Genomic DNA, 27933 nt, shown 5'->3' on the forward strand with positions numbered 1-27933 from the left:
AGTGTATTTATGGCAATGGACCTCTTAGGTCCTGAGCTCCTCCAACAATGCAGCATATAATATATTGGACATAAGACAAAAACTTTAATTACCAATTTAAATATTGCATAATGAAACTAGTGCAAGTTATGTTGCTAGACCAATCTATAAGTAATGCAAATGAATAAACTATAAATGTTTCAGAAAAATAAATGAACCACAAGTTCAAAAATGGCGTTCTTGAATAGTCACTCAACTTCTCGAATGTTTATTTAAATTCTATAGTTGTCATTTAACATCCTAACATTTCCATTCAGCATTCTAGAACTGTCCTTCAACAATTTCCATTCAACATCCTAGGTTTGTTATAAAAATTCTAAAATTGTCATTCAACATTCTAGAATTGTCATTTGGCATTCTAGAACACACATTGTACATTCTAGAATTTCCATTCAGCATTCTGTAATTGTCCTTCAACATTCCGTGGTGTCATAATATCACAGATGAGGGTGAGAGTGATCGTATGCAAACACAAACAAGATGGTTTTCCGGTCAGCAGATGCAGTTTAGTTCAGGGTTATTTACAGTTTAGTTTAAAATACGATATGTTTTGCCTGGTCTGTTGTTCCGGTGTCTGTGGTCTGGGAAGAACTGTTTGCCCTAATCCTGTGTTCCCTTACCTGTTACCTTTGACCCCTATTTATACACCTCAGTGCAACTAACCACAGCCAACAAGTGTTCAAAATAATATTGCAAGATAAATACAAACAAACTAAATGGAAATGACAACAACACACATAAGATGGCTCCTACAGTCATTCAACATTCTAGAATTGTCATTCTGCAGTTTATAATTTTCTGATCTCTGAGTTATACTTACTCTATATACTTATTTGTACAGGGTAAATGATCAATTTTAAACTGATATTAAAGTGATTTGTTTTTTAACATTAAAAATAATTTGAAAACCTTTTATGTGTGTGTGTGTGTGTGTGTGTGTGTGTGTGTGTGTGTGTGTGTGTGTGTGTGTGTGTGTGTGTGTGTGTGTGTGTGTGTGTGTGTGTATGCAATTTATAAAAATAAAATATCAGTCCTTTAACATCTGATGTTTTGGTCTGAACTCTGTGTTAACCATTGTATTGTCCAATATAGTATTTGAACTACTTCAAATGAACATTTACTTGCGGACATTTGAGTTGTCTTTTTTCCTAACTTATTTGTTCTTAAGCCTTCCACTTTTCATAGTGCAGAAAATCAATGTCAACCTGGTCAGTGTACTCCTGCTCAGCTGTTTTGATTCTGGCATTTTATTGTATTGTGTGATCATTAATTATTCATTCATTAATTAGATTGTATCAACTTCTTCTTCCATCTGCCACAACTGAAGACAATTCAGCTTGCCGGCGCTTCAGATCCTTTAGTTGTCCCTCCATGTACTCATAGGCGTTCACAGTGTCCTCAAAGTCCAGCAGCAGGACCCTGTTTCCCAGCAGTCCGCGATGCTCTCTCAGCCGCAGGTTGTCGCTATGAAGGCTGTTGCGTGCCTGCCTAGTCCTTGTGAGGAAGTTCCTTTTCCTGGCCACCATTGCTTCCAACATGGCAAGCTGCTCTCGCTTGGCCTGGGCCTCCATTTGACTCCATAACAATTTCTCCTTAATATTTGACAGGAGCTGATAGTGCCGAAGAAAACACAATGTTAGGGTTATCTATTTCTGGAGTCATATGTTGAGATACAAATACAGAAACGACTTTGACGCAATATGTACCTGTGGATTGTTCTACGTACCTCCAAGCTGCTTCTGATCTTTAGCTGCGTCTTTAAACATTCCTCATTTTGCTTTTCAGTGTGTTTTTTCAGCTCTAGCCTCTCAGCATGCAGCAGATCAAAGTGTAGAAGTAGGGGGTCCCTGGCATGTGTTTCCCCTTCACAAAGTTCTCCCTCCAGCCTGTGAATGTTGGCCCTCAGCTTGATGTTTTTGAGGCGCAGCCTGTTCAGCTCGTGCTGTAGAAGCTTCTCTGTTTCCAAGGCTGTCTCCACCTTGGCCTGAGCCGCTTGTTTACCAAGGTGTCGACTCAGTACTGTCACAGCTACATCCTGCTTTAGTGCCATCAATGATTGCCATTCATTTCCCACCTGACAACAGAGACATGGCCAGAACAACAAAACACACAATCAATACTAGTTCCAAACCTGTAGAGGTCCCCAAATTTTGCTGCTTAAATATATTTGGGTTACAAGATGGTTATTTGGGATTTCAGGAAAATACAAAGGAGACATTTCTATAAAAGTACTTGCTATATGGAATTTTTACAACTGCAAATAGGATTTTCCTGTCCCAGAGCTGGTCTGGTGTGCTCCTACAGCAGTACACTTTTAGATCACTTAGTGTTTTTAGGATTAAACAACCATTTTGTGTTTAATCTATTCTCCTTAGAGCTTCTGACCTCCATCTATACCAATTGACTGGGCCCGATGTTTGTAAGTGTTCATAGATTAAAAAAAATATCCGGTGAAATCTGGCGTATGCCTTGCATCAGAAGAGACTAACTGTGTGCACAATTATTAAGCGAGTATTCACCAACTCCAAGCTGTATAAACTTGAATTCTTATTGGGTTTAAGCATATTAAGTGAGGAGTATTTGTGTAATGCCTAGGGGGATCACCACCCTATATCAAGCTGTGCATAATTATTAGACAGCTTCTTTTCCTCAGGCAAAATGGACCAAAAAAAGAGATTTAACTGACTCTGAAAAGTCAAACATTTTAAAAAGTCTTTCAGATGGATGCTGGGGTACTGGTATTGGCTGGTATTATTAAAGAGGAGCTAGTTGGACCTTTTTTGGGTTGGAGATGGACTCAAAATCAACAGACCAACCTTCTGCCAGTTTTCAGAAGACACTTTCTCACATCAGTGGTACAGGAAGAAGGCTGCATCTTTCAAGAAGACCAGGATTTTCTGCAGGACAATGCTCCATCACATTCATCGAAGTACTCCTCTGCGTGGCTAGCCAGTGAGGGCCTTAAAGATTAAAGAATAATGACATGGCCCCATTCCTCACCTAACCTTAACCTTTCCTCACCTGACGTAGACCCTCCTATTGAGGACTTGTGGGGCCTTCTACAAGTGAGATAGGGAAATCTTTGCTTTTCATTTAGTTGCACAATAATTGTGCACACTAATAGTAGCCCAATAATTCTGCACACTAATAGTAGCCCAATAATTGTGCACACACAGATTTTCTCCTAAGAAAGCCAAAACCTCAGTTTTATTTGTATTCAGGTTTGATGTTTATTGGATTGACCGGGAGCAATGTAGTTGCTCAATAATTAAATGACTCAAATACAACTTGCTTAATAATTGTGTACACGGTACACTGTACTGTGTAGTTTTGTGAAGAATAAATTATACTATGACTGTTGTCATTTTGTCTACATACTATAATATGCTTGTTGTATAATATACAATGACTTTTCTATATTTTTCATTATATTTGTCAACATGACATTCTTCTTCATTGTTCATTATATTTTCAACGTAAAACTATGTTTTTTTATGTAATTATTTTCCAAATGATTATACTATAAACTTGTTTTCATGAGATCTTTTACTACACAATGATTTTTGACGGAATATATCACAACCATTACCATATTTTTAAGTCTGACTATACTGTGACCTTTTTTATATTTACTGATATAATTCCATTGAGTTTTGTCATGTCATTCTAATAGGCATAACAATTTCATTTTTCCTACATACTATGATATGTAAACTTTATTTGAACTTCATTATGACTTATACGGAAATATAATGAAAAAGGTCATGGTATAGTATTTCTGAAATTATTTAAAAGGATCATTGAATGTTGAATAACGTCATAGTATCAGTGGTGTAAAGAAACTAAGTAGATTTATTTTGTCAAGCAATGTACTTAAGTAAAATGTTGAGGTTCTTTACTTCACTTGAGTATATAATTGTTTGCTACTTTGTACTCCTGCTCCACTACAGTTCAGAGGTACATGGTGTACTTTTACTCCACTACATGTATTTAATCCCTTTAGTTTCTTTACAGATCTGGATTAATGATGGTAAATATAATCAGCCCTTAAATCAGACTTTAGTTCACCTGGAGTAAATTCAGCAGCTACCCTGCAGTATACAAAGCCATTAAACTAAAAATCATATTATAGTATATTTAAAAAGTCATAGTTTAGTATGTAACAGTACGTTTAGTATGTCAAAAACAAAAAGTCATAGTATATATAGTATGTATAGACACCAGCCAGTGTTGGGTTATGATCATTCATATAGAAAACGTGTTTATGATAAAACTGTGCACTTGAACACAGTCCATTCTCTTAATGTTGATGGATTTAACTTTGAAGTGCAAAACTTCAAAACTTGGCTTATATGGCCTAAAGCAGAATTAAGAGTTCTGGAGCTACAGAGGTCAGTTTACCTCTTTCTAACTTCACACCCTAGTTGAAAATACACACCTTTAAACTTCAGCCACAGCTGACTCTGGCATTCATGAGATCACTTGAGGGCATATTTTGGACTTCACACAGATCTTTTTGGAGACACTTCAGAGTACTCCCCCAACACTGTAAAATTGGTGTAGTTCCCCTTTGAATTTTAGAAACAGGTCTCACCTGGTTAATGCACTAAGTGTTATGCTACCATTTGCTGCATTGTATTGGTTTATCTGTTTTATAGGGTTTTTTTTAAATCTAGTTTAATAATGCTATACTAGTATTTTAACAAAACATTTACAACATTTTTACTTGGAAATTATACAGCTATTAAAGGCAAAGTTTTAGCACAGAACAGGAAAGATGCAGATCCCCGGACAGTAAGACAAACCTTTTCCCTCTTCTCTTCAGAAATGAACCTCAGCTCCTCTACTTGCTTTCCAAATGTCTCTGTAGAAGTGATAAACTGCTGTTTCAGGTATGTCAGGATGGTTATTTGCTTCTCATACTCCTGCAGCTCCTTTGAAACCTGTATCACCTGGGGATCAACTCTGGCCTTCTTGTGGAAGAACTCAGCCAACTTCCTCTGCAACAGGCAGCAGCGCTGGCTGGCTTTATCTCTTTCCTCACACAGCTCCAGGTGGAGCTGCATGCACTCTGCATAGTTGAGGTCTTCATTCTCAGCAGGAGCAGGAATGGATTGCTCTCCCCCAACCTTCTTTTCTTCTAGTGTGGTGTTCAGTCTCTCCAGGGCCTCAAGAGGCAACCTGGGAGGTCCATCTTCATCATGGCTATTTATTTCAAAAACTACACTCCCCTTTCGAAACTTTGCCTGTTCATTGACTACATTCATATCCACGTCAATACCATGCGAACCTTCATTTGTTGTTGTGTTGATGTTATGGACACCAAGGAACTCTTTTCCTTTTTCCTCGTATGGCTCAGATGTAGCTGCTTCTTCAGTGAGGGTCTCTTTAGCGACACAGTTTTCTTCAACATGATCTGATGCAGCTATTGTAGCTGGGACATTTTCTTTTTCATTTCCATTTCCATTAGTATAAGAAGTGTTTTCCACATTCGAAGAATCTGCTGACGTCCCGAAATCGTACTTTACCTCATTTTCTGTCTCGCCCTCCATTTTCAATAGCGATAGAATCGAATAGAAAATATTATTTAATTTGTGTAAAGCTCGGCAGCTTGTGCAAGTCTGCAGTGAATGAATCTGTTCGTTTTGTTTCAGTTGTCCTGGAAACTGGTGTAGGGAGCCAATCCAAGCCGCCCTGACCTCTGCTCATGAATATTAACAGAGCAGGATGTGAGTAGGTCGCGCGGCGATGATCGCAGTGCGCACGCGCGCACTTCTGCCTCCAACAACAAGAAGCAGGAGCCAGGCAACATGGCCGACCTGGGGAAAAAGTACTGCGTTAACTGCCTTGCAGATGTTACAAACTTGCGGCTTCGCTGCACCGACTGTCCCGATATCGAGCTGTGCCCGGAGTGCTTCTCGGCGGGTGCAGAAATCGGTAATCACCGGAGATGGCACGGCTACCAGCAGGTCGACGGCGGTCGGTTCTCTCTGTGGGGTCCCGAGGCAGAGGGAGGATGGACCAGCAGGGAAGAGCAGTCGCTCCTCGATGCTATCGAGCAGTATGGGTTTGGAAACTGGGTACATCACTTTTTAAGTTATTCACTTATTATTTCCCTCTGTATGTTTACACCATACACTCCTACACTAGCTGTGTTTAAAGTAGGGTACTCAAAACATTCCAGGAGTGAAAGTTGTCTATATTATTAGCAATAATATTGTGTTATCGAATGACCTTTATGGCAGTTCAGTTCTTTTCTTGGGCTACTGTGGTAAACGTTGGACGACTGAGCATGAATACTCAGTAACTTACATTCCCACGTTTATTTATTTGTATATAAGTTCGAACTTATTAATCAAGCAAATGAGCTAACGAGTAGTAGGCTTCCAAATTATGAGACCGTTGTGACTTTATGGATGTCAAATGACGTCAAAATAATCAACGTACGCCACGGGCAAAAAAAGAAGGGAATGATGCACACAATGCACACAAAATATACCATAAGTATCATTATCAAGGATACACTCAAAACAAAATATACCTAGCTTGAGGGTTACAGTTCAAGCTTTTGAATGAAATGTACTAAATCCCATTACTAGTTACAACAAAAGTAATAGGCTAAAATGTAAATTATACCTTAAGGTTTTAAAGCGTTACCATTTTAGAGTTTAAGTGCCTCTGTAACTGCAAACTTTGTCTGCTTCATATGTTGAATCGTATGATTGCATGTTGTTCAATTTCCACACTATTATGTTCTTCTGAAGGGTTGCTGCTCAGTGAGTTAAATACTCATTTGGTTACATTATTTATTCTATTTACATGTACATAGAATCCTGCATTTACTGGCTCACTTTCAACATTCTCTGCATCATTTAGCTTATTGTATTTATTGATTTTTCTGACATATATATAGGTAACTTCATCTGCACCAGAAGGCTGGTCTTGCAACATAACCTGCACAAAAATTCATTTCGCACACATTTTATTTTTTATTTTATTTTTTCTAATATGTAATACGTTGCATTGTTGGAGGAGCTCGGGACCAAAGATTTTTATTTCGATAACTTCACTGAAGCTACTGTGCACATGATAATAAAACCCTTGAATTTGAATTAAATCTTGAATTATTTATATATACTGAATATAATAATAGTAAAAACACTGAATACAGTTTTTTTACTATAATGTTGCAAATAAATAAAACCATTATTTCTTGAAAAGCTATATGCTAATTTTCATTCAATTACCAACGCCTAAAATTAAATGTTAAAGAAATGAGTGGGAATTGTTTTTCAACTTGCAGTCTAACTAATGATTTAAAAGCAGATATTTAAGACGTTTATGTTGTCTTTCAGGAGGACATGGCAGCTCACGTCGGAGCATCCCGAACTCCTCAGGAAGTCATGGAACACTATGTCACCATGTACATCCACGGGAACCTAGGTAAGGCCTGCATCCCTGAGAGCATTCCCAACCGGGTGACGGACCACACCTGTCCCAGCGGGGGGCCACTGTCTCCTAGCCTTACCACTCCTCTCCCACCCCTGGATATCAACCTTGCAGACCAGCAGCAGCTGGGATACATGCCACTACGTGACGACTATGAGATTGAATATGACCAGGATGCAGAGAAGCTCATTAGCGGGCTGTCTGTGAACTACGACGACGAGGATGTGGAAATTGAAATGAAACGTGCGCATGTGGATATGTATGTGCGTAAGCTTAGAGAACGCCAAAGACGTAAGAACATCGCACGAGACTACAACCTGGTGCCTGCGTTTCTGGGCAGAGACAAGAAAGACAAGGAGAAGGAGAAACCAGCACTGGGAGTCATTGGGACTGCTGGTGGTGCAGGCGGGGTAGCAGCTGGCAGTGGCACAATTGGATCAGGTTCCACAGCTGCAGTAGGATCAGGCCCTGTTGCCAGTACGCCCAAAAGAAAGATCACCAAGGAAGAGAAGGAGCAGCGAGTCAGACTGCGGGGGCTGTGTCAGTTCATGGCCAATCGGGAATTTGAAGACTTCTTTGAAAACATGTATAAAGAGCGTGTGCTAAGAACCAAAGTGCGTGAGCTGCAGCGCTACCGGCGCAACGGCATCGCCCGCCTGGAAGAGTCTGCAGAATATGAAGCAGCGCGCCACAAACGAGAGAAACGTAAAGAAAACAAAGGCGTGGTCACCTCCAAACGGGGCAGCGGAGGAGGGGGCGGGCTTGGCTCTGGGATTGGACTTGGGGGAGGAGCTGGAGGGGGAGGCGGCATAGCTGGAGGGTTGGGGGTTGGTTGTGGGATTAAGGAAGAGGGCAAAGATGGTGAATTTGCCGCCATTGAGAATCTGACAGGTTTCGAGCTGCTGTCGGACAGGGAGAAGGTGCTGTGCAACTCTCTGAACCTCAGCCCAGCACGCTACCTGACTGTCAAAACCATCATCATCAAAGACCACCTGCAGAAAAGGCAAGGGATCCCAGCCAAGAGCCGGCTGCCCAGCTACTTGGACAAGGTCCTCAAGAAGCGTATTCTCACCTTCTTAACGGAAAGCGGCTGGATATCCCGAGATGCCTCTTAGCGGCCCTGTCTTTGGTCAGGAAGTTATACGTCTATGATTCGCTAAAAGCTCTGTAGGCAACTGCTGGCATTTTTCAGAGTTGACATTGTGAATATGTACATTACAAAGAAAGAGGATGCCCCACTGAAAAACAAAATAATTATATATATATATTTTCATATGAGGGCTAAGAAGAAAATAAGCCTCTGTTTTTAGACTTGGCAAGGGACAGGGCTGAAAAAAAACCACTTTGGGTTCAATGTTTTTTGTGTCCATATTTTTACTACATGAATAAGAACTACAATGCTAACAAGTATAACATAGCTGCAGAGATATTAAAGTGCTATTGCAAGAGGTTGATTGTTAGATTTAAAATCCAAACATTGACATGGAAAAGGGCAATAGGAACATCACATTGACTTTAAAAAGTTTGACAATAATCACTTTTGTTGGTAGATATTTTTTAGGATTTGGCTCTATTTAAATAAACTCAGTTATCTTTGTTATCGGGTAAAGCTGGACTTTCTAACTACAGCTACCATTTACATTTTCATACATTTTACGGCCTTCATTTCCTAGACTTTTTTATGCACCTGCAGCAAACACTCATTACTAGGAATTTTCTTCTTCTTATTGACTAATTGGATAAGGAGAAACAGCAGCAGGGTTGAAGCATCATCCTGCTTTTTATGAACGGAGCACTTGCAATCAAAATGTGGTTGACAGAGCTAGATGGTTAGATCTTCTGATATATCAGTTTTGGCACAAACATCAGCCAATGAGCAACAAGAAATAAATGCCAAAGAAGATTGAAGATCATTTACAGAACATTACACAATCCATCGATCAGGGACAACAGGCTTCAACAACGCTTTCAGGCTTTAATTTGTATTCATTTATCTTTTAGTTTTTCACCTGAAATGGCCGATGAACATTTCATTGTACTTATTTGGCCAAACATCTTTACTTTTACAGAAAAATGAGTGCATCAAAGCACAGCTTTAAATGTTCTACTGTCAACATAATATAAGTCAGGCAGATTAATGTGAATCGATGCCTGCATTTAGTTAATCAAGTCTGAAGGTAAGGCAATCTAATAGTACACATATTTATATTTTCAACTAGGGGGAACAGCCGTCTGCCTCATTGTATGCATTTGAATTTCAAAAGGCCCTTACATCAAACCTAAGCCCTTTGGGCGACATCATCACATGTACACAGCTTCCCAGGGGGTAACGAGTGTATGTGTTTTTAGGGGAAATGCTAGTTATGAGTAGCATTAGTTCTCTAGCTGTATGCATTGCCTCAAAAGCAGCTTTGCCTTTTTTTGTGGTGTTTAAAAAGTAAATGCTCCTCTTCACTGTAGAACTTGAGACGAGGGTGTTAATATTCTGTTATGGTCAACAGTCATGTACCATTTTAATCAACGTTAGGTTATATTTCAGAGATAAATCTGGGGATATTTTAGATTTCTCTTATTGTAAACACATCCCATGAAAAGACCAAAACCACCTATTGTTTGTATCAAAAGCCTGATCTTTGTAAATCCTGTTTGCCGTACAGTTCCATTTAAATCTATGAGCCACACTTTCTTTATTAAAGTGAACACACACACTGTTTGTCATTTGGACTCAATCCCACATACATTAACATTCTCTAGCACACCAAATGGCTGACAAGTGCATTTCCTCCCATTTGAGTCATTTCCTAAAAACTATACAACCAAACCTTTTCTTTAAGGGGCAAACAAGTATATATAAAATGAACCACTTCAACGAGAACAACATCGACTGTGCAAGAGATAATAGGAAAATGGAAAGTATTAAGAGGCATGCTAAGTTTTGAGATTTCATTTAATTTGATTACAAGAAGTAGAATACTATAGTTCAAGCCTTTGTATTGCTAAGTAACTCTTCTTCAGGTGCTCTGGGTTTAGTAGTTCATAGTTTTCAGAAATGCTAAGTATGTGGGAATCCATCTTCCACCATAATTATTGGCTCATTTTTACATACATATGTTTCTGTTCCCATTGTGTTGAATATAAACCCATGGCTAATTGTATTTATGACTGGAGTTTGATGTATTAGTCAACTGTCTTTTGGAGATGCTGATTGTGCAACAGGCAACACTGTTTGTGGTGAGCTGAGGGGAATGTGTGAGCATAATGGCATTGCTCAAAAGGGATAAAGGTAGTTCAGGTGAGATATCGGTCCCAAAATGTCATCTGAACAGTTGAAAAAGAAAAGGCTACCTTCCAGCCCATGCACCGAACTGCATTCATATAGATGCCTCTCATTTGTATGAATATTCTTTTTCAGATTTTGATAGTAAATCTTTCTGCATGTGCAACCAAATGAACAATGTCCTAAAATAGTGGCAATGATATTTTTCCAATGGTATAATATTTTTTGTAAGGGGGATTTTGCATTATTTTTGTCACCAATTGTAGATAGATTTGTAAGATACATTGGGGAAATAATTACTCACATGTGAAATGTACAGTATTTTGTGTCATGTTAATGTTCATAGATTTTGTAATAAAGTAAAAATAATTTTTGATAGAGATTAAGCATTTCTGGGATTGAAAGTGCTGGCATGCAGCTGTGCTGTTTATAATATCTCTGGTCTGATACTGCTGAGCTGTCACGTTACTTTGTCAGAGCATGAAAAGGTATGTATGAAGGTTTATTAAAAGAAGCAAACACTTTTAACAGTCCTCTCCAATAGTTGTCAATAATAGTGAGACTGAAAGGTCAAACCAAAAGCCTTTATTAGAGATGGAAAGAGGGCTTGTTAACTCACCATGTAATTGTGTACTGACGAGTTACACTAGCAAAGAGTGATTCACTGTTCTTAAAGGGAACCACTTATACAGTCATAAAATCTAATAAAAATGCCACTTTCAACTAGTTTCAGTATGGAAAATGTACATGATCAGTCCAGAACTATTTCATAATTGCAAAGATTAAGGAGTTATTTCTTGTGTTAATGAATTTGCAGTCACAAGCACTTTCTTCTGTTTGAATGGCTTTTACACTCAATCTAAACCCTCACACACATTCATACATGGATATTAAATGCTCATTTTACATGTACTGATGGCATAGCCTTCCGTAACATTTTTTCAGTATGTCCAAAGAAAGTAACAAGGTTTGAAATGATGATCTTCAGGGTGGAGGACGGCCAGCTGTACCTGCTGAGCCGCTGAGCCACTGAGCTTTTTATTGTGAACACCTTCAATTTAAAGACCCCATCCTGAAAGTTACAACCACTCACAAATAGTTTGTTGGCTATGACACAAAGGAATGAAAAGAAATGCAGATACCATGAGTATATTGCGCATCTCTCATTGCCTATTGGTTCATAATGAAGACATCTTTTGAAACGGAAATAAAATAATTACATTCATTACCTTAAATAGTAATATCCTCAAACTGCTTGCCACTTTTTGGGCAAATTGGGTTCAAAGTATACTGAATTAGTCATACACAGTTCCTCTTTGCAGTGTTCTAATGCCAATCACTGGATATGTATGCAGTGTCTGAAGTCTACAGGTGTCATCAGTATTATTAAAAGTAATACAAGCATTCCTGAAAAGTGTGATATGAATCTAAAACTGTATGTAAAAAATGTGCTGTGTTGAGGTTTGATATGAGTAAAGACTCAGAACAAGTAGCGTCATGAGCTGTCAGTCACTGCTGCTACAGTGGACCATGTCAGTGAGAGTCAAACTGCAATACCCAACATTCCTTGTTTTTAGTACAACTACATGCACATGATCTTTTTGTCTCTACCTCTGTGGCCTACAGCTGAAAATCTCTGCACAAAGGGAAAAAGAGATGTATAAACGAAAAGCATTAACCAAGATTCCTTTCAAAAGTTGATCCTTTTATTCGGATGCAGTGTCCGTTTGAACAAAGATCCATACAGGTCATTTAAAGCTGTAACATTACTGTCAGGCACCACAGAGCCACATTTTTGATCAGAAATATTACGTTTACTGAGGCTGGTTTACTGAAGTGTGTTCGTTACCACATGAATAATAGAAGGAAATAGACCAAGTGAAATCACAACCTTTCAGATCATCAAATACTGTTCCTTGGTTTATTCACATTATAACTCAAACCTCTGGAACAAGAAAACCCAAGAGGTGCATTTCAAGATAATGTGGGCTTTAAACAGAAGTCTGGAATGATAGCCGTAAAGAATCAGCACTTATTCTCAATTTGTGGATTGTTGGATTACGATGAGGTGACTCGCATAACTGATGAAGAGCGGGAGGTCTACAGTATTGACTGTTCCGTCCAGACAAAGTGTAGGTGTAAATGTATAGGTTAAAAACTGACGGACTATGTCAAGATACAAAGTTCTGTCCAGTTAGGTTCCCGTCTCTTTGACCCTTGCCATGTTGCTACACCTGAGGTCATCTGTTACCCAGGCAACAAAGGAAATGCCACTTGGTCAGTTAAGTAATCACTTCTAGGGAGCTTTGGCCACGCCCACTAATGCTGGCCTGAGGGTGCGCCCATGAAGCTTGTAGCCTACTTTGGTTACTATGGCTACAGTGCCAGGCTCCTTGCCCTCCATGGGGGCATGAAAGAGGGCTTCATGCTCATAGGGGTCAAACTTCTGGCCATCGGGATTGAGCTTGGATAGGCCATGCTTTGTGAAGACCTTCTGAACCTGGATCTCGGTCATCACCAGGCCGTCGTACAGGTTCTTCAGGTGTGGGTTCTGGCTTGTAACTTCCTCTTTGGGCACACTCTCTGTGGCCTTTTCCAATATGTCAGCCACCTCCAGCAGATCCTTACAAAATCCTTGGATCCCTGGGGATGGAAGCATTTTACAACATTATTCGACATGCTTAAAATCTCTCTTATCATAAATGTTGTGTCTCCATTACGGGTGTAAAAGGTAGGTTTTACACCGAAGTCAATGCAATAGATGCAAATTTGCGCCGACCGGTAAATGTTTTTAAACTTGAGCGTCAAGATTTACTTTTCAGTGATTTAATGGATTTTAATTTATTTGTTGATTGTTTAATGTTAGTTACAGATCTGTTTGATACAAGCTAAATGTTTTAGTCACTTGATTGTTGTTTTTTGATGTTTTGGAAGGTGGTTAAAGTGTAAGTAGACCAAACCAACACCCAGTTACATAAAGACACAATCCAAAAGGCTTAGACTGGCCTTTTATGAGTGATTTAATCATTTAAATATGGCACATTTTGTCTTGAAAGGATTACTTTTTGCAGAGACCACTTTAAGCTGAGTTTAGGTGGAGATTTCTTACCGTATAATTTAGCATCTTCTATCATCTTTTGACTCCTCGTCCTGAGGTTCTCCGTGTCTGCTAAGGCCCGCTTGTATTTTTCCTGGAAACACGATAGGAATTGTGACCCATGGCATTAAAAACACATTCAATATCACTATAATCAGTTACCATGTTTGTTGAGTACTTTATTTTTAAAGTGGTATTCAAAAATTGAATGGTATTTTGTTGAAATGTCCTCCATTCCCAAAGGAATACCATTTTTTGTGTGCAGCCCCTTTTCCAATAATATCCATCAAGCCATACTACTTCGTTTTTAAATGTGATGCTCAAAACCACAATGGCTAATCCTACATTTCCTTGGTCAAACCCTCATCTTTTTTTTTTATCAATGAAGCATTTTGTTGACCCTACGTACAAATATGAAGTACGAGTTCGTAACCATCTTCACCCGAGAATGAGTTTGTTAAAAAAGGCCAGTTTTCAGTGATGTTAAATGGCTGTTTGCGTTTAGAGAAGATATGAAAAATGCAGAGAAAAGCTTTTGTTTCAAAAATTGCATGTGGACTGTGAAATTTGTATTTTCTGAATCTACCTGTGAAAAGCGTTTCCATAGGGATGCTTTTCAGTGTAAGGTTGTTGCCAACTTTAAATTGAGCAGACTCACCGTCATGTCCTTGAGCTGTTCCTCCAGCCGGACTTTATCCTCGGTCAGGAGAGTCTCTGCTGCACTTTGCTCCGGCTTCTCAGCCTCCTCCTTCGTCTGCTGGCTGGCTGTGCATAACAATCGTGGAGGCGCTCTGTGTGGAGGAGTGGGAGGAGACTTGCATCATGTTATGGCATATTAAAAGTAGCGTAATAATACAATATTGGGAAGTATACTATTGAACTGAAATTGGTTTCAGATTACTTTTTACCATTGAAGATGTAATGTTTGTACTATTTACATTACGTCCAAGTAATATTACTAACAAACGTTTTAAAGCTTAACAAATTTCTAAAAACAAACTTAAACCAGGCAGTGTGAACCTCCCAACAGGATATTTACTAAATAACAACCAAATCCACAATGCAGCACCCAGTACCCAAAAGAAAAACATAACTTTGGTTCTGTTTAAGATTTCCTAATCCTGCTCATTTTGGCTCTTTCTAACCGAGTTGGTCTCAGCAAAATGACACTTTTTCTTTTGTCTCCACACTTTAGGAAGATTAATTAAATTGGTGCAAGCACAAGAGACTGTTCCCCATGGACTGCAGGTGTTGTTCTTGCATCATAACTTTAAACAGTTTATTTAAAATGTAAACATATGGTAGGCGATATTTAACTAAAATGTACAGCTACTACAGCTAGAGATACTTAATGCATCTAAAAATCCATGCCGAAGAAGGACCTAACATGACGACAGCGACCATGATGAAACTGTTTTTTTGTCACATTTTAATTATTGGCTTCCTCAAGAATTAACTCTGTAAATCCTGTGTCTACAGGTGTTTCCAAAAAAAAAAAAAAAGGGTGGCAGGCAATACAGTTTTATTTTTATCTGAAAAAGTGTCCCCACCACTTTCCAAAACAAAGTGATGCCCATGATTTAGGCATTAATATTTTACACACCAGCCATTCAACTAGCTGTACGTAATTAATTTATTAATGCCCACCTAGTCTGGAGTAAATCTTGTATATAGCCTAATAAAAACAAATCTAATTCTGCTTAAATATAGAATAAAAAAGTAGTAGAAAGGCCTATTCACCCACATGTCCTATGTTTTCTTATAACACCTTATTCTACTTAGAATGATTTTTCATCCATATCGTTTGAAGCTTTACAGTACATGCTCACTGACGATGAAGTGAGTGTTCATTTATCATATTTAAGAACAGAATTTGGTTTGGCATTCTCTCAATTTAAGGATATACATAACGATCCGCTGATAAAATACAAATCCAAGACAGACACACGCAGACGTCTAACTCAACATAACAGAAAGCTCTGACGTTATTTTGGCATAGTGAAGTAAACATACTCAAGTAAACCATTTAGGTACTTGTACTTTGTTGTATCATTTCATGCTGCTTTATACTTTATATTCATGACAATTTGTTGCCAAATGCTGTCCTTTTTACTCCATTACATTTATTTAACAGACGTAGTTACTTTGCAGAATTATGTTATTACTACAAATATAAATCACCTACATTATCATATATTATTAAAGGTTAATCCACCCAGTAGTAATTGTATGTATTCAAATAAACTACACTTTTACTAAGTGCAACATTGAAGTGATGAACACATAAATGCATCAATAAGTATAATACAATCATTTAAAGTATATGCTTCTTAAATGGGTCATGCTGCATACCGAGTACTTTTACTGTTGTTTCTTTAGTATATTAGTATTTAGTAACACTTTTACTTCAGTACAATTTTGCATGCAGGACTTTTACTTGTAACCGAGTATTTTCTACACTGTAGTATTGCTACTTTTACTTATTTTAGTAAATAACTCCAATAGTTCTTGCACATCTGACAGCACAAACCACGCTTCATCGTTCACTATGTCACGTTATGTCATCATCCTTCTAGCAATGTAATGCTAACACACTAACACACACACACACTTGAAAGTTAGGATCCGGTTTCAGCCAGGTCATCTCGAACATAAACACCCACAGTCTGTTTCAGTGTGAATCTTCACTCTAAAGGTCATCCATCATTCTGCTCTATGAAGGAACGCTGCTAAATATGCTAGCTGGCTACTGCTATGCCGTTCCTTGACATGAGAGGGACAAACAACGCTGCCAAACCTATACTAGCATTGCTGTTACGGATACAATGCAGTGAACGAAGTCGAAACTGAAATACGTTACCTTGATAGTGCAGATTTGGCTACAAGTGAGTAGCTCTGTCTGACTGCTCGCGCACACAAACTCGCCATTTTCAAATGTACACCACTGAGCATATCGTCGCTGTAACACACGCTGACCTCTGACATCTATGACGCAGACCGGACGCACGTATTGAGCAGCGTGCAGTTTGAGCCAATCATGAGTCAGTAAGGAACACCCATCTCCCATTTGATCGAATCAGATTCAGAAAAGACTTTGACGACTAATTATAGTTTGGTTGAGTATAAGTTAAAGGTGAAAGCTACACATGTGACCAAGGACGTTTCTTCTAAGTCTGTCATTGATTGGTAGAGTAGTGTTATCCAAAACTGAGTGGATTTCCAGATCGGTCTAGTGATGGCGAGATTAAGCTTCATGAAGCTTTGAAACTTTACAGCCGGTTCACATACGGGTTAATTTATTGAGGCTTCATTTGCAAACAAACCCCCCTGTTGATCAAAGAGTGAAAAACAGCCAGGTCTGACATATCAACAGTCTGAACTTTCTCACTCTGAGTTCCCAATGAGAAAAGCCCTAAGAATAACTAAACAATGAAAATGAAATCATATTTTCACGTCATCAAGTTGTATCAATATTGTATATATTTCCAGTTGAATCATTGTGATGGAAAAGCCTTTTTATTCATATATGAGCCATTGACTCAATTTATTATTATTTATTGTTTTATTAGTATACATGGCCTACAAGGCAAGGCAAGTTTATTTATATAGCACCTTTCAACACAAGGCAATTCAAAGTGCTTTACAAAAATGAACGACATTAAGAGCATTAAGATAATAGTGCAGCATAAACACATTATGAAAATGCATTTAAAAACAGTCCTTTGAAAGCAAAGACAATAAAATGAACACAAAAGTTAAAATGCAGAATAAAAGTCACAGTGCAATGTCAGATAAGAACAGTTCAATTAAAAGCAGCAGCAAAAAGAAATGTTTTCAGCCTGGATTTAAAAGTAGTAAGAGTTGCAGCGGCCCTGCAGGGTTCTGGGAGTTTGTTCCAAATATTTGGAGCATAATAACTGAACGCTGCTTCTCCTTGTTTAGTTCTAATTCTGGGGACAGAAAGCTGACCCGTTCCAGAAATTATGTCTTGACTATTTAGTTACCGTAGTTATTTTCACCCCTGAATATATTTGTTGACACCCCTTGGTCTCCTATTTGCTGTATTATGTCTGTTTACGGGGAAGGGGTTGGTTTTAGATGGGGGAATGTTTGCCCACACACTAAGACCTTTATACGGCGGGTAAAATAAATATTGAACACGTCATCATTTTTCTCAGTAAATGTATTTCTAAAGGTGCTATTGACATGACATTTTCATTAGATGTCGGTAACAAGTTTAGATGTTTATTGTCATTCACACAACATGGGGGGGTACATGAACGGGAACGAAACATAGTACTCAGGCCTCGGTGCTAGCTATCTGACTGAATGAATTTGAGAATAAAATAGATAGGTTAAAATAAGACAAGTTAAATGACTTCAGAAAAGGATATCTAGGACCTGTCCTGGCTAGACCTATCCAGCATTAAAAACATCACAGCACAAAGTGCAGTAGAGTGCAGTAGAAAATAAATTAAAGTGCAGCAGCTTAAAGAGACTCCAGGCATGCCAGTGCAGTAGGGTTTGAGATCATCAGTCTGACGGCATCTGGGTAGAACCCGTTTGTTAGCCTGGTTGTCCTTGCCCGGATGCTGCGCAGCCTTCTGCCTGAGGGGAGGAGGGAAAACAGTTTGTGCGCAGGGTGGGTGGAGTCCGTCATTTTGCTGGTCGTTCTGCCCCTGCATCGGTTCGAGAGGTTTCAGAGAGGGCTGGCAGGTCGCATCCGATGGTCCATTGTGCAGACCTTGCCACCCTCTGCCGCATCTTCTTTGCTGCCACTGTGCAGCTGCAGTACCACACAGTAATGCAGGAGGACAGGGTGCTCTCCACTACACACCTGTAGAAAGAGCTGAGGATGTTGATGTCCAGCCCTGCCTTCTTCAGCTTCCTCAGGAAGTAGAAGCGTTGGTGAGCTTTTTTGAAGAGGGTCAGGGAGTTTTGGTGCCAGGTGAGGGTGTCGGAGATGTGTACTCCCAGGTATTTGATACTACGAACCCTCTCCGCAGCTGCACCATTGATGCAGAGGGGAGGTGGGGCAGTGCCGGTCCTGCGGAAGTCCACAATCATCTCCTTAGTCTTGTCGATGTTTAGGAAGAGGTTGTTCTTCTAGCACCACAGCTCCAGTCCATCCACCTCCTGCCTGTATGCAGAATCATCTCCATTGGTAATGAGCCCCACCACTGCAGTGTCGTCTGCAAACCTCACTTAGATGTTGCCGTTATAGTGAGCTTTGCAGTCGTGTGTGAGCAGTGTATAGAGCAACGGGCTGAGGACGCAGCCCTGGGGGGAGCCTGTGTTGAGGACGATGGATGGCGATGTGGCGTTTTTAATCCTTACGGACTGGGGTCTGTTGGTCAAGAAGTCTGAGATCCAGTTGCAGAGTGATGGGGCTAGTCCAAGTGCCAACAGTTTGTTGACAAGTGTCTGTGGGATGATATTGAAGGCAAAACTCAAATCCAAGAAGAGCAGCCTTACATATGAATTCTTGTTCTCCAGATGCGTCAGGGAGTGGTGGACCACAGCAGCGATTGCATCAGCTGTGGAGCGGTTCTGTCTGTAGGCATACTGGTGAGGGTCAGCTGTGATGTCAATGGACTTTTTTATGTGTGCCATAGCCAGCCTCTCAAAGCACTTCATTGGTATTGGTGTGAGAGCGATTGGGCAGTAGTCATTTAGACAGGACACTGTAGAGGCCTTTGGCACAGGGACGATGGTGGACGTCTTGAGGCACGTTGGTACAATGGCCTGGGACAGTGAGGTGTTAAAGATGTCCGTCATGACGGCTGAGAGCTGATGCGCGCAGTCCTTCAGGACCCTGCCTGGGATCCCATCGGGGCCTGCCGATGGAGAAACAGGTCACATGCATTTCTCAGGTGGGATTTTGGCCCATTCTTCCACACAAACAGTCTTCAAGTCTTGAAGGTTCCGTGGGCCACTTCTATGAACTCTGATCTTTAGTTCTTTCCATAGGTTTTCTATTGGATTCAAGTCAGGTGATTGGCTGGGCCATTCTAGCAGCTTTATTTTCTTTCTCTGAAACCAATTGAGAGTTTCCTTGGCTGTGTGTTTGGGATCATTGTCTTGCTGAAATGTCCACCCTCGTTTCATCTTCATCATCGTGGTAGATGGCAGCAGATTTTTATCAAGAATGTCTCTGTACATTTTTCCATTCATCCTTCCTTCAATGATATGAAGTTTGCCAGTGCCGTATGCTGAAAAACAGCCCCACACCCTGATGTTCCCACCTCCAAACTTCACTGCTGGTTTGGTGTTTCTGGGGTGATGTGCAGTGCCATTTGACCTTCAAACATGGTGTGTATTATGGCATCCAAAGAGTTCAATTTTGGACTCCTCTGACCAGACTATATACTCCCAGTATTTCACAGGTGTGTCTAAATGTTGTGCAGCAAACTTTAAACGAGCTTCAACATGCTTTTTCTCCAGCAATGGAGTCTCGCGTGGTGAGCGTGCATACAGGCCATGGCGGGGGAGTGCATTACTCATTGTTTTCTTTGAAACAATTGTACCTGTTAATTCTAGGTCTTTCTGAAGCTCAAGTGGTCCTTGGCTCTTGGACGAATCTTTTGATAATTCTTTTCACTCCTCTGTCAGAAATCTTGCGAGGAGCATCTGGTCGTGGCTAGTTTATGGTGAAATGATGTTCTTTCCTCTTCCAGATTATGGCCCCAACAGTGCTGGAACATTCAGGAGTTTAGAAATCCTTCTGTAATGCCATCAGTACGTTTTGCAACAATAAGGTTGCGAAGGTCTTGAGAGAGCTCTTTGCTTTTACCCATCATGAGATCTTTCTTGTGTGACTCCTTGGTAATGAGAGACCTTTTTATAGGCCATCAGTTGGGACTGAACCAGCTGATATTAATTTGCACTGACAAGGGGCAGGATTGCTTTCTAATTACTGATAGATTTCAGCTGGTGTCTTGGCTTTCTGTAACCCAGTTTTTTGCACCTCCCTTTCTTCATGTGTTCAATACTTTTTCCCTGTGTCATTCCATTTTAATAACTTAATTCATGGACATCTATGGTTGGATTTCTTTGTATGATTGCATGGGTTGTTACCGACATCTGAGGAAAATTTCTTGTCAATAGCACCTTTAGGAATATATTTACCGAGAGACATTGTGACGTCTTTAATACTTATTTTACCCGCTGTATATACAGTCTATGACTAAGACTGAATATCAAGTTCTATTTACAAACAAACATTGAGAATTATGTGTATTGGGTTATTTAGGACTTATCCACATCTTGAAGTGTTCCTAAATCTCAGAACGACCTACGTTCCTGGCTGGCTCTGTCATCCTCCAATACAAACGTAATATCAACAGCTCAACAGCAACAACGCAAACTATGACAACAACCCATACTTGGGCATTGTTTATAACGGATATAAAGTGTGAAGGCGCTCAAATTCTAAACTGTTTCAACCTGTCACCTGTCAGAATAGAGACGAGGCAGTGAATTACATCACTGGATTGGACTGCAAACCAGTAGGGTGATTCATTGAGGCAATGAAGAAGCAGTTGCTGCTTCGGACGTCATATGACACTTGATTTGAAGCAAGCTTTGAAGCAGTGGTTCAATGGAATTGTAGTTACGTGTTCGAAGCACGTATCCAACATGGATGTATAATAAGAACGTATCCAAGCTTCAGAGTCAGACTGCCATCACTACTGCCAGGTGACACTTTAATAATAATGGTATAACGTCGCCAAGATATGCTGCGGCAACGTTATCGCGTCTTTCACCCGCACGTATCAGCAACGTTAGAACTTACATGGCGGCAACGTATGTTTGGTCATAAAGTTACGTAGCCGCAACGTAGCGGCAGAGAGTTTACTTCAGACTTTCTTGGACTGAATGAACAGGGTGCTGAACAATCTGCGCAGGCCATAACAGATGGACCTGTGAAACTTTTCCAGGAGGCAGGCTTGGATGGCTGGACGCCAAGTTGGCCGCCCTGTGCACAGCTGTTGTTAACGTCGGTATATACAACGGAATTGTGTCAAAACTACGCTGGATGTGGTGGGAGACTCCCTTGTGCACTGGCCAACATGCTTGACATTTGAATTCACATCCATTAGGTTTCAGAAGGAAAAGCTGACCATTGGGGAATGTAAGGATGAACTCATGGTGGCCATTGGACAGTTCACACTTCAGCATGATGAAGGCCACAGGACACACAATATTTCTTATGCTGATGCTGACAGCGACAAGAAAAACTTACTCAGGGGTTAATGGAAGAGTTTAGAATCAGATATGACTCCCTCAAGTCATGTGATAATTTCTTCCTTTAACTTGGCCTCAGGAAATGAAAGGACTTCCGAAATATGAGGCCACCTTGCAACTTGACAGAGACACTGTTCTGAGAGAATGGATGCAAGCAGTAAAGGCTTGGGAGCCTCCTTTATGTATGACTTGCTCCAAATATGTAATACAAGTAATCCGGACACTTTCTCCAGTATCAACAAGGTAATTTAACTGTCTCAGCTTGTGAGGGGATTCTATCATCTATATATTATACAAACCTAGTACAGATCTCATCTGGCACATGCTCATCTCTCAGCCCTGATGCACATGCACCTGTTTAATAATTTTAACTTATACTGAATTGGGATAGAGGACCGACAACGCCACCTAGTGACTTTCACCCCTGGAAATAAACACAAAAAGACAAAGCGATCAGGAAACAGGTTCGAGAACTGAGGGGCAGAGATATGTTTCAAAACAAATTCATGTTTATTAGATGTAATTAAATTTAAAAAAACGAAACTCAGGAAACGTTGCTGTGAAATAAAATTGTGGGTTAGAAAACAACATTCTATAAGAAAGGAAACCAAAACTAAGGTGGGCTTAGTCCAGTTAATGGGGTGGCAGGCTACGTCACGTGACACTAGAGCACAACCAAATACTGACCAGGTGCAGCCACAGCAAACCACACAGCAAACGGGTCACTCACTCGTGCTCCCCGGTGATCTTCACCACAACAAATAGTGAGGGTGACTAGCCCCCCCCCCAATGACCAGCACTCAGCTTTACTAAAAGCAAAAGAATCAACTGAAAACAAGGTTAAACAAAAAGTATCCCCGCTTGTTAAACACAACATAACTGAAGCTAAAACTATTATAAAGAGAAAGGCAAAACAAGCTAGACTAATCAATATAAGCAAAACAACCCAAACTAAACAATACAAGCCAAACAGTATAAACTTAAAATGTTAAATGGCTTAAAAAAAACAGCAGCAGGTGAACCTAAAAGCAATGGTAAAATAAGGTTACAAATGGTCTACCATGAGGCATACAAACAAGATAGGTTCTGGCTCTACTCACCATAGGAGGATGTTTTGCCACACTACTTATGTGCAGGAGAATGGATAGCAGGACAAACAGCAAGGTAAAGCAAATGAGCAACAAATGCTAGCAGTAACTGCGACCAATTTATGCATATTTGGAGAGAGATAGCCTACCTGTACCACCGTCCATGGCAGCAGAGTCAAAGGAAAGACCAACTGCATTTTATACCCTGCTCTTATTAGTGGAGTGGTTGGGGTAGGAGTCAGGCCTTGAGCTGCATTCAAAAGCACTACCCACTACACATGCAAGAAGTTGAAATAGAGTACAGTTAAGGAGACACTGAGGAAGACTGCACTTATTGAAACCACGCTATGTCTGGGTTGAGTACCAAACACTTTTTCAGGGGGCATTAGCGCAGTTGGTTAGGGCGCAGATCTTCGGATCAGGGGAGAACCCATTGCACTCAGCATGTCAGACAGCGACACCTTATGGCACACACAGTGAACTAATGGTGAAACCTCAACCAAAGTATGACCCCCATTAAAATAGCTCTTACACTCATTAAGACAGGATGTGTGACAATTAAGCACATAGGTTCTCCCTTAAGTGCAGAGGAGAATAGAGATGTCACATTATTGTTCTGTACATTCAAAACCGAAAGAAACAATGCCTCATTTCCATCTGTAGACTCTAATGTGTACCCCGATGAACCTGGGGGCTGTGTTGTCTGGAACCTTGTGGAGGACTCATCGGTGAGCTTCTGGTGGACGGGCTTGCCACGGAGACGGAAAACTCTGACTGTTGTGTGTGCTTATGCACCAAACAGCAGTTCAGAGTATTCGGCAAACCTGTAAGAGTCCTGTATGGGGCTCCTGAAGGGGACTCCTTAGTCTCACTGGGAGACTTCAACGCACATGTGGGCAATGATGGAGACACTTAGAGGGGTGTGATTGGGAGGAACGGCCCCTCTGACCTGAACCGGGGTGGTGGTTTGTTACTGGAGTATGGGGTTAAGGGTTCTCTACTCAGGGCCATCCAATCTCTGTACTCCCAAAGCGAGAGCTGTGTCAGGGTTCTCCCAGGGCTGCGCTTTGTCACCAATCCTGTTTGTGATATTCATGGACAGGATTTTGAGGCGTATTCGTGGGGGAGGGGGTCTGCAGTTCGGTGGGCTAAGGATTGTACCACTGCTTTGTGCAGATGATGTGGTCTTAATGGCTTCATCGGTCTGTGACCTGCAGCACTCACTGGATCGGTTCTCGGCCGAGTGTGAAGCGGCTGGGATGAGGATCAGCACCTCTAAATCTGAGGCCATGGTTCTCAGCAGGAAACCGATAGACTGTCCACTCCAGGTATTGAATGAGTCCTTTCCCCAAGTGAAGGAGTTCAAGTATCTCGGGGTCTTGTTCTCGAGTGAGGGAACAAAGGAGCGTGAGATGGGCCGGAGAATCGGAGCAGCAGGAGCAGTACTGCAGTCGCTTTACTGCACCGTTGTGACGAAAAGAGAGCTGAGCCAGAAGGCGGGGGTAGACCAAGGACCAGGTGGAGGGATTATATCTCTTCGCTGGCCTGGGAGCGCCTTGGAATCCCCCAGTCAGAGCTGGTTGATGTGGCCAGGGAAAGGAAAATGTGTGGCTCTCTGCTGCTTTTTGCCTTTAATCGGATAGGACAGTGGAGAGTGACAGGAAAGTGGGAGAGAGAGTCGGGGTGGGATCCGGAAAGGACCACGGGTCGGGAATCGAACCCGGGTTGCCGGCGTGCGGTGCAGGTGCCCCAGCCAGTTACGCCACGGCCGGGGCCTACCACATGTATATCCTGTGGTTTTCAAACAACATTTCAATATCTTACAATGAAGTTTGGACCCTGGGTTTCCTGACAGCTCTTGAGGTTCTCCACATGCAGCTCTACAGTGTCATGGTGTTCAGCAGCAGGTGCTTCAACCCCCCAGCTGAGCTCTGTCATCCTGAAGTCGTAGCCTCTCTGCTTACAGTACAGATACAGCCTGGGATAAACGTTCTCCATGAGAGCACTCCTCTCCGCAACTGTGTCTGAATCAAACACATAAGAACACAGAAGACATACTTGTTACATCTTCCTGTGGCTCTGGAACTTGAGCAGGCGTCCACCAATCAGATGCCTGGTGGTTTCATCCACAGCATCTGCGTCAGCGTCCTTCGGCAAGATACTGAACTTGTCACAAAGACTTAAAAAACACTAAAGACCATTTTACAGTATGTCAGCAGTCATTCATGTTGTCTTATGAAACAGAATAGACAAAACTAGTGGAAATGTAGTGGAAACTCAACGGCAATATCATGAGTCATGTCCTGATTACATACAGACTCATGAGCATCCCATGAAGGAACTGTTTTCAGGAAATCATAACGTCCACGGTATGTCACATTTTTTCATTCTTACCTTTGTATCCACCACATATGTAGACCATAATTCTCTTGTCTTCAACACTGAATGGAGGCTCCTCCTGTCTCTGAACCTCACTGGTTGTTGTATCCCACAACGACTTTGTCTCTGGCAGTTTGTATGCACTGTCCACATCATCTCTGTTGGACCTAACTGACAGAACTGTCCCACTGTCCGTCTCTCTGTCCTTGGTAACGTTGTCCTTCCCCTCTGTTTCTTCTTCCTCCTGATCTCCTCCAAGTGCCTCCATGCTCCTCAGGAAGTTTGTTGAATCCTCAATTGTTTTCCCATAATGATGCAGGTCTTGTAAGGCCTTGGCAGCATTAACCTGTTAAAACATTAGATCTCATATACAGTATATATAGATTTATGTATTTATGTCTTTGTTAATTAATTCTAAGGACAGAATGGTCATAGTATACCTTGAAAAAAGGACCTTGGTGCAGAACATCACTTATTCTGTCCTTTAGGTTAGGATCATTTGGGGTTTTGCCTGTTTGCTGCAGCTGTAGTTGACATAGGAGACAGACAGGATAACTCAGCCATAACACTGTAAATACTGTATTGTAGCTTGTGAATTTACTCCAGGTGTAACTAAAGTCACACCATTAATCCAAATCTGTAAAGTAACTAAAGGTATTAAATAAATGTAATGGAGTAACAGTACACCATGTACCTCTAAACCGTAGAGGAGTAGAAGTTCAAAGTAGCATGAAATGAAAATACCCAAGTAAAGTACAAGTAACTCAAAATTGTAAGTACAGTACTTTAGTAAATGTACTTAGTTACTTAACACCTCTGCTCTATTTTTTTTTGGTGAAAGTAAGTAAGAAAGTAAGTGAAGGGCTAAATATCTTTAAATCTATCTTTGTAGAATAGAGACCTTTATTCAGGTAGGAAAAGCCTCTGAAGCAGCGTTACACATGAAGAAGGCTACTATCTTGCTCCTGAAACCTGGCACCTCTAAGCCTGGTCAAGTCCTTCAATATTATGTGTACTTTTTACTCCACTACATTTATTTACCACTCTTATTTACTGGTTTCGTTTTACACATAACAACACACTATATGTTTATGTGTAATGCAGTACTTCACAAATAGACTATGTATTTTACCAAGTAAAATCGGCTCCACATTGACAGACTACAAGATAGAAATGCTTGTACAACTGACAAAAGGAAAATAATATGAATCTTTGTAAATACCTTGAAAAGCCATTTTATATAGGTTTACTTTTGGGTACTGTAAGTATTTTTGGCTGATAACAATACTTCTGCACTCACTGAAATGGGCCATTGTGCAGAACGAGTACTTTTAAGTTGTAATGGAGTATTTTGACTATATTGTTTTTACTTTGACTCAAGTACAGGATCTGAGGTCTTGATCCACTTCAGCTCAGATTACCTGAATTAGTGCAGTTGGGCCATTGTTTATAGCGGGAAGTCTTACAGTTTTTCTGACCCCCTGCAAAACAGGACGTGAAACCATCACATAAGCCTACTTCAAGCTTGAAATTAAACAAATTACAACCTGAAATTCACCTATAAAATGCGTTTATGGGCATACTACCCTAACAAAACTAGCAGATATCTAGTTGCTGCAGTGGGCTATGGTAAGTCAGTTAATTGATAGAAAAAGCCTCAATAAGTTGAACTGTTTAAAAAAATAAACACCAACATAGTTGAATATTGTCTAAGAGTAACATTATATAACTTATCCTTTAAAATGCACTTACTTTCTTCTTTTCGGGGGGGGGGGAAAAAACATCTCAATTATAGGTCCACATTCTGTTAATCGACCGGTATGACAGCCACCTGTCAAGTTAAGCTAAAGAGTAAAAGGAGCAACTTCCAGTGACAAACTTAAAAAGCAAAACGTCTAAAAAGGAAGACCTTCAAATTCCAAAATGAGAAATCATTTGTTATTAAGTAATTTCTGTCCATCCAAAAACATTTTGGCTCTATTTTCTTTCAGATGCAAATCTAGTGTTTGTATACAGTGTTTAGCTTTTCCATTGGAGGTGTAGCAGAATGAAATAAGCAAGCATTAACTGTTGGTAAGCAAGACATGGTATATTGAAAATCTTCGTCAAAGCTGTACAACACCACATGTCCTCCTTCATATTGTGTCCTTCAGAAGGTATGTTCAGCCAGCAGGAGTTTTACTGTTCTGCAGACTTTTAGAAATACAAAAGACTCAAGTACAAATGTCTTTATTACCTTATTACAAGGCAACAAAAAAATTCATACAAGATAAAACTAGTTATTCACACAAACCAAGCACTCTTACTGTTAAATCTGACATACATCCCAGCAAAAGTAAACAACATTATAAGACCAA

General features: G+C 40.4%; 3 protein-coding genes across 3 annotated transcripts; 1 reads left to right on the forward strand and 2 right to left on the reverse strand.

The window, feature by feature from the left end:
• Positions 1 to 216: 216 nt before the first annotated feature.
• cfap184 (cilia and flagella associated protein 184) lies at positions 217 to 6049 on the reverse strand. Its single transcript, XM_063900487.1, has 3 exons — positions 4845 to 6049; positions 1766 to 2113; positions 217 to 1649 (listed from the first exon to the last, which is right to left on the reverse strand). Exons 1-3 carry the CDS (start codon positions 5589 to 5591, stop codon positions 1335 to 1337), a joined length of 1410 nt encoding a protein of 469 aa, XP_063756557.1. The 5' UTR covers positions 5592 to 6049; the 3' UTR covers positions 217 to 1334.
• Positions 5791 to 11147, forward strand: tada2b (transcriptional adaptor 2B). Its single transcript, XM_063900489.1, has 2 exons — positions 5791 to 6119; positions 7395 to 11147. Exons 1-2 carry the CDS (start codon positions 5850 to 5852, stop codon positions 8601 to 8603), a joined length of 1479 nt encoding a protein of 492 aa, XP_063756559.1. The 5' UTR covers positions 5791 to 5849; the 3' UTR covers positions 8604 to 11147.
• Positions 11148 to 12449: 1302 nt separating this feature from the next.
• grpel1 (GrpE-like 1, mitochondrial) lies at positions 12450 to 16877 on the reverse strand. Its single transcript, XM_063900490.1, has 4 exons — positions 16723 to 16877; positions 14521 to 14653; positions 13875 to 13956; positions 12450 to 13408 (listed from the first exon to the last, which is right to left on the reverse strand). Exons 1-4 carry the CDS (start codon positions 16845 to 16847, stop codon positions 13062 to 13064), a joined length of 687 nt encoding a protein of 228 aa, XP_063756560.1. The 5' UTR covers positions 16848 to 16877; the 3' UTR covers positions 12450 to 13061.
• Positions 16878 to 27933: the final 11056 nt, after the last annotated feature.

This window comes from Eleginops maclovinus, chromosome 14, assembly GCF_036324505.1.
Source record: "Eleginops maclovinus isolate JMC-PN-2008 ecotype Puerto Natales chromosome 14, JC_Emac_rtc_rv5, whole genome shotgun sequence".
Taxonomy (NCBI): Eukaryota; Metazoa; Chordata; class Actinopteri; order Perciformes; family Eleginopidae; genus Eleginops; species Eleginops maclovinus.

Coding starts and splice junctions, on each gene's coding strand:
- tada2b (XM_063900489.1), top strand. CDS start 5,850: ATGGCCGACCTGGGGAAAAAGTACTGCGTTAACTGCCTTGCAGATGTT. Junction 6,120..7,394: donor AGTATGGGTTTGGAAACTGG/GTACATCACTTT, acceptor GTTGTCTTTCAG/GAGGACATGGCAGCTCACGT.
- grpel1 (XM_063900490.1), bottom strand. CDS start 16,847: ATGTCAGAGGTCAGCGTGTGTTACAGCGACGATATGCTCAGTGGTGTA. Junction 14,654..16,722: donor GCCAAATCTGCACTATCAAG/GTAACGTATTTC, acceptor TCCTCCACACAG/AGCGCCTCCACGATTGTTAT. Junction 13,409..13,874: donor AGAAGATGCTAAATTATACG/GTAAGAAATCTC, acceptor TTCCATCCCCAG/GGATCCAAGGATTTTGTAAG.
- cfap184 (XM_063900487.1), bottom strand. CDS start 5,591: ATGGAGGGCGAGACAGAAAATGAGGTAAAGTACGATTTCGGGACGTCA. Junction 2,114..4,844: donor CTGAAGAGAAGAGGGAAAAG/GTTTGTCTTACT, acceptor CTCTGTTGTCAG/GTGGGAAATGAATGGCAATC. Junction 1,650..1,765: donor AGATCAGAAGCAGCTTGGAG/GTACGTAGAACA, acceptor CGGCACTATCAG/CTCCTGTCAAATATTAAGGA.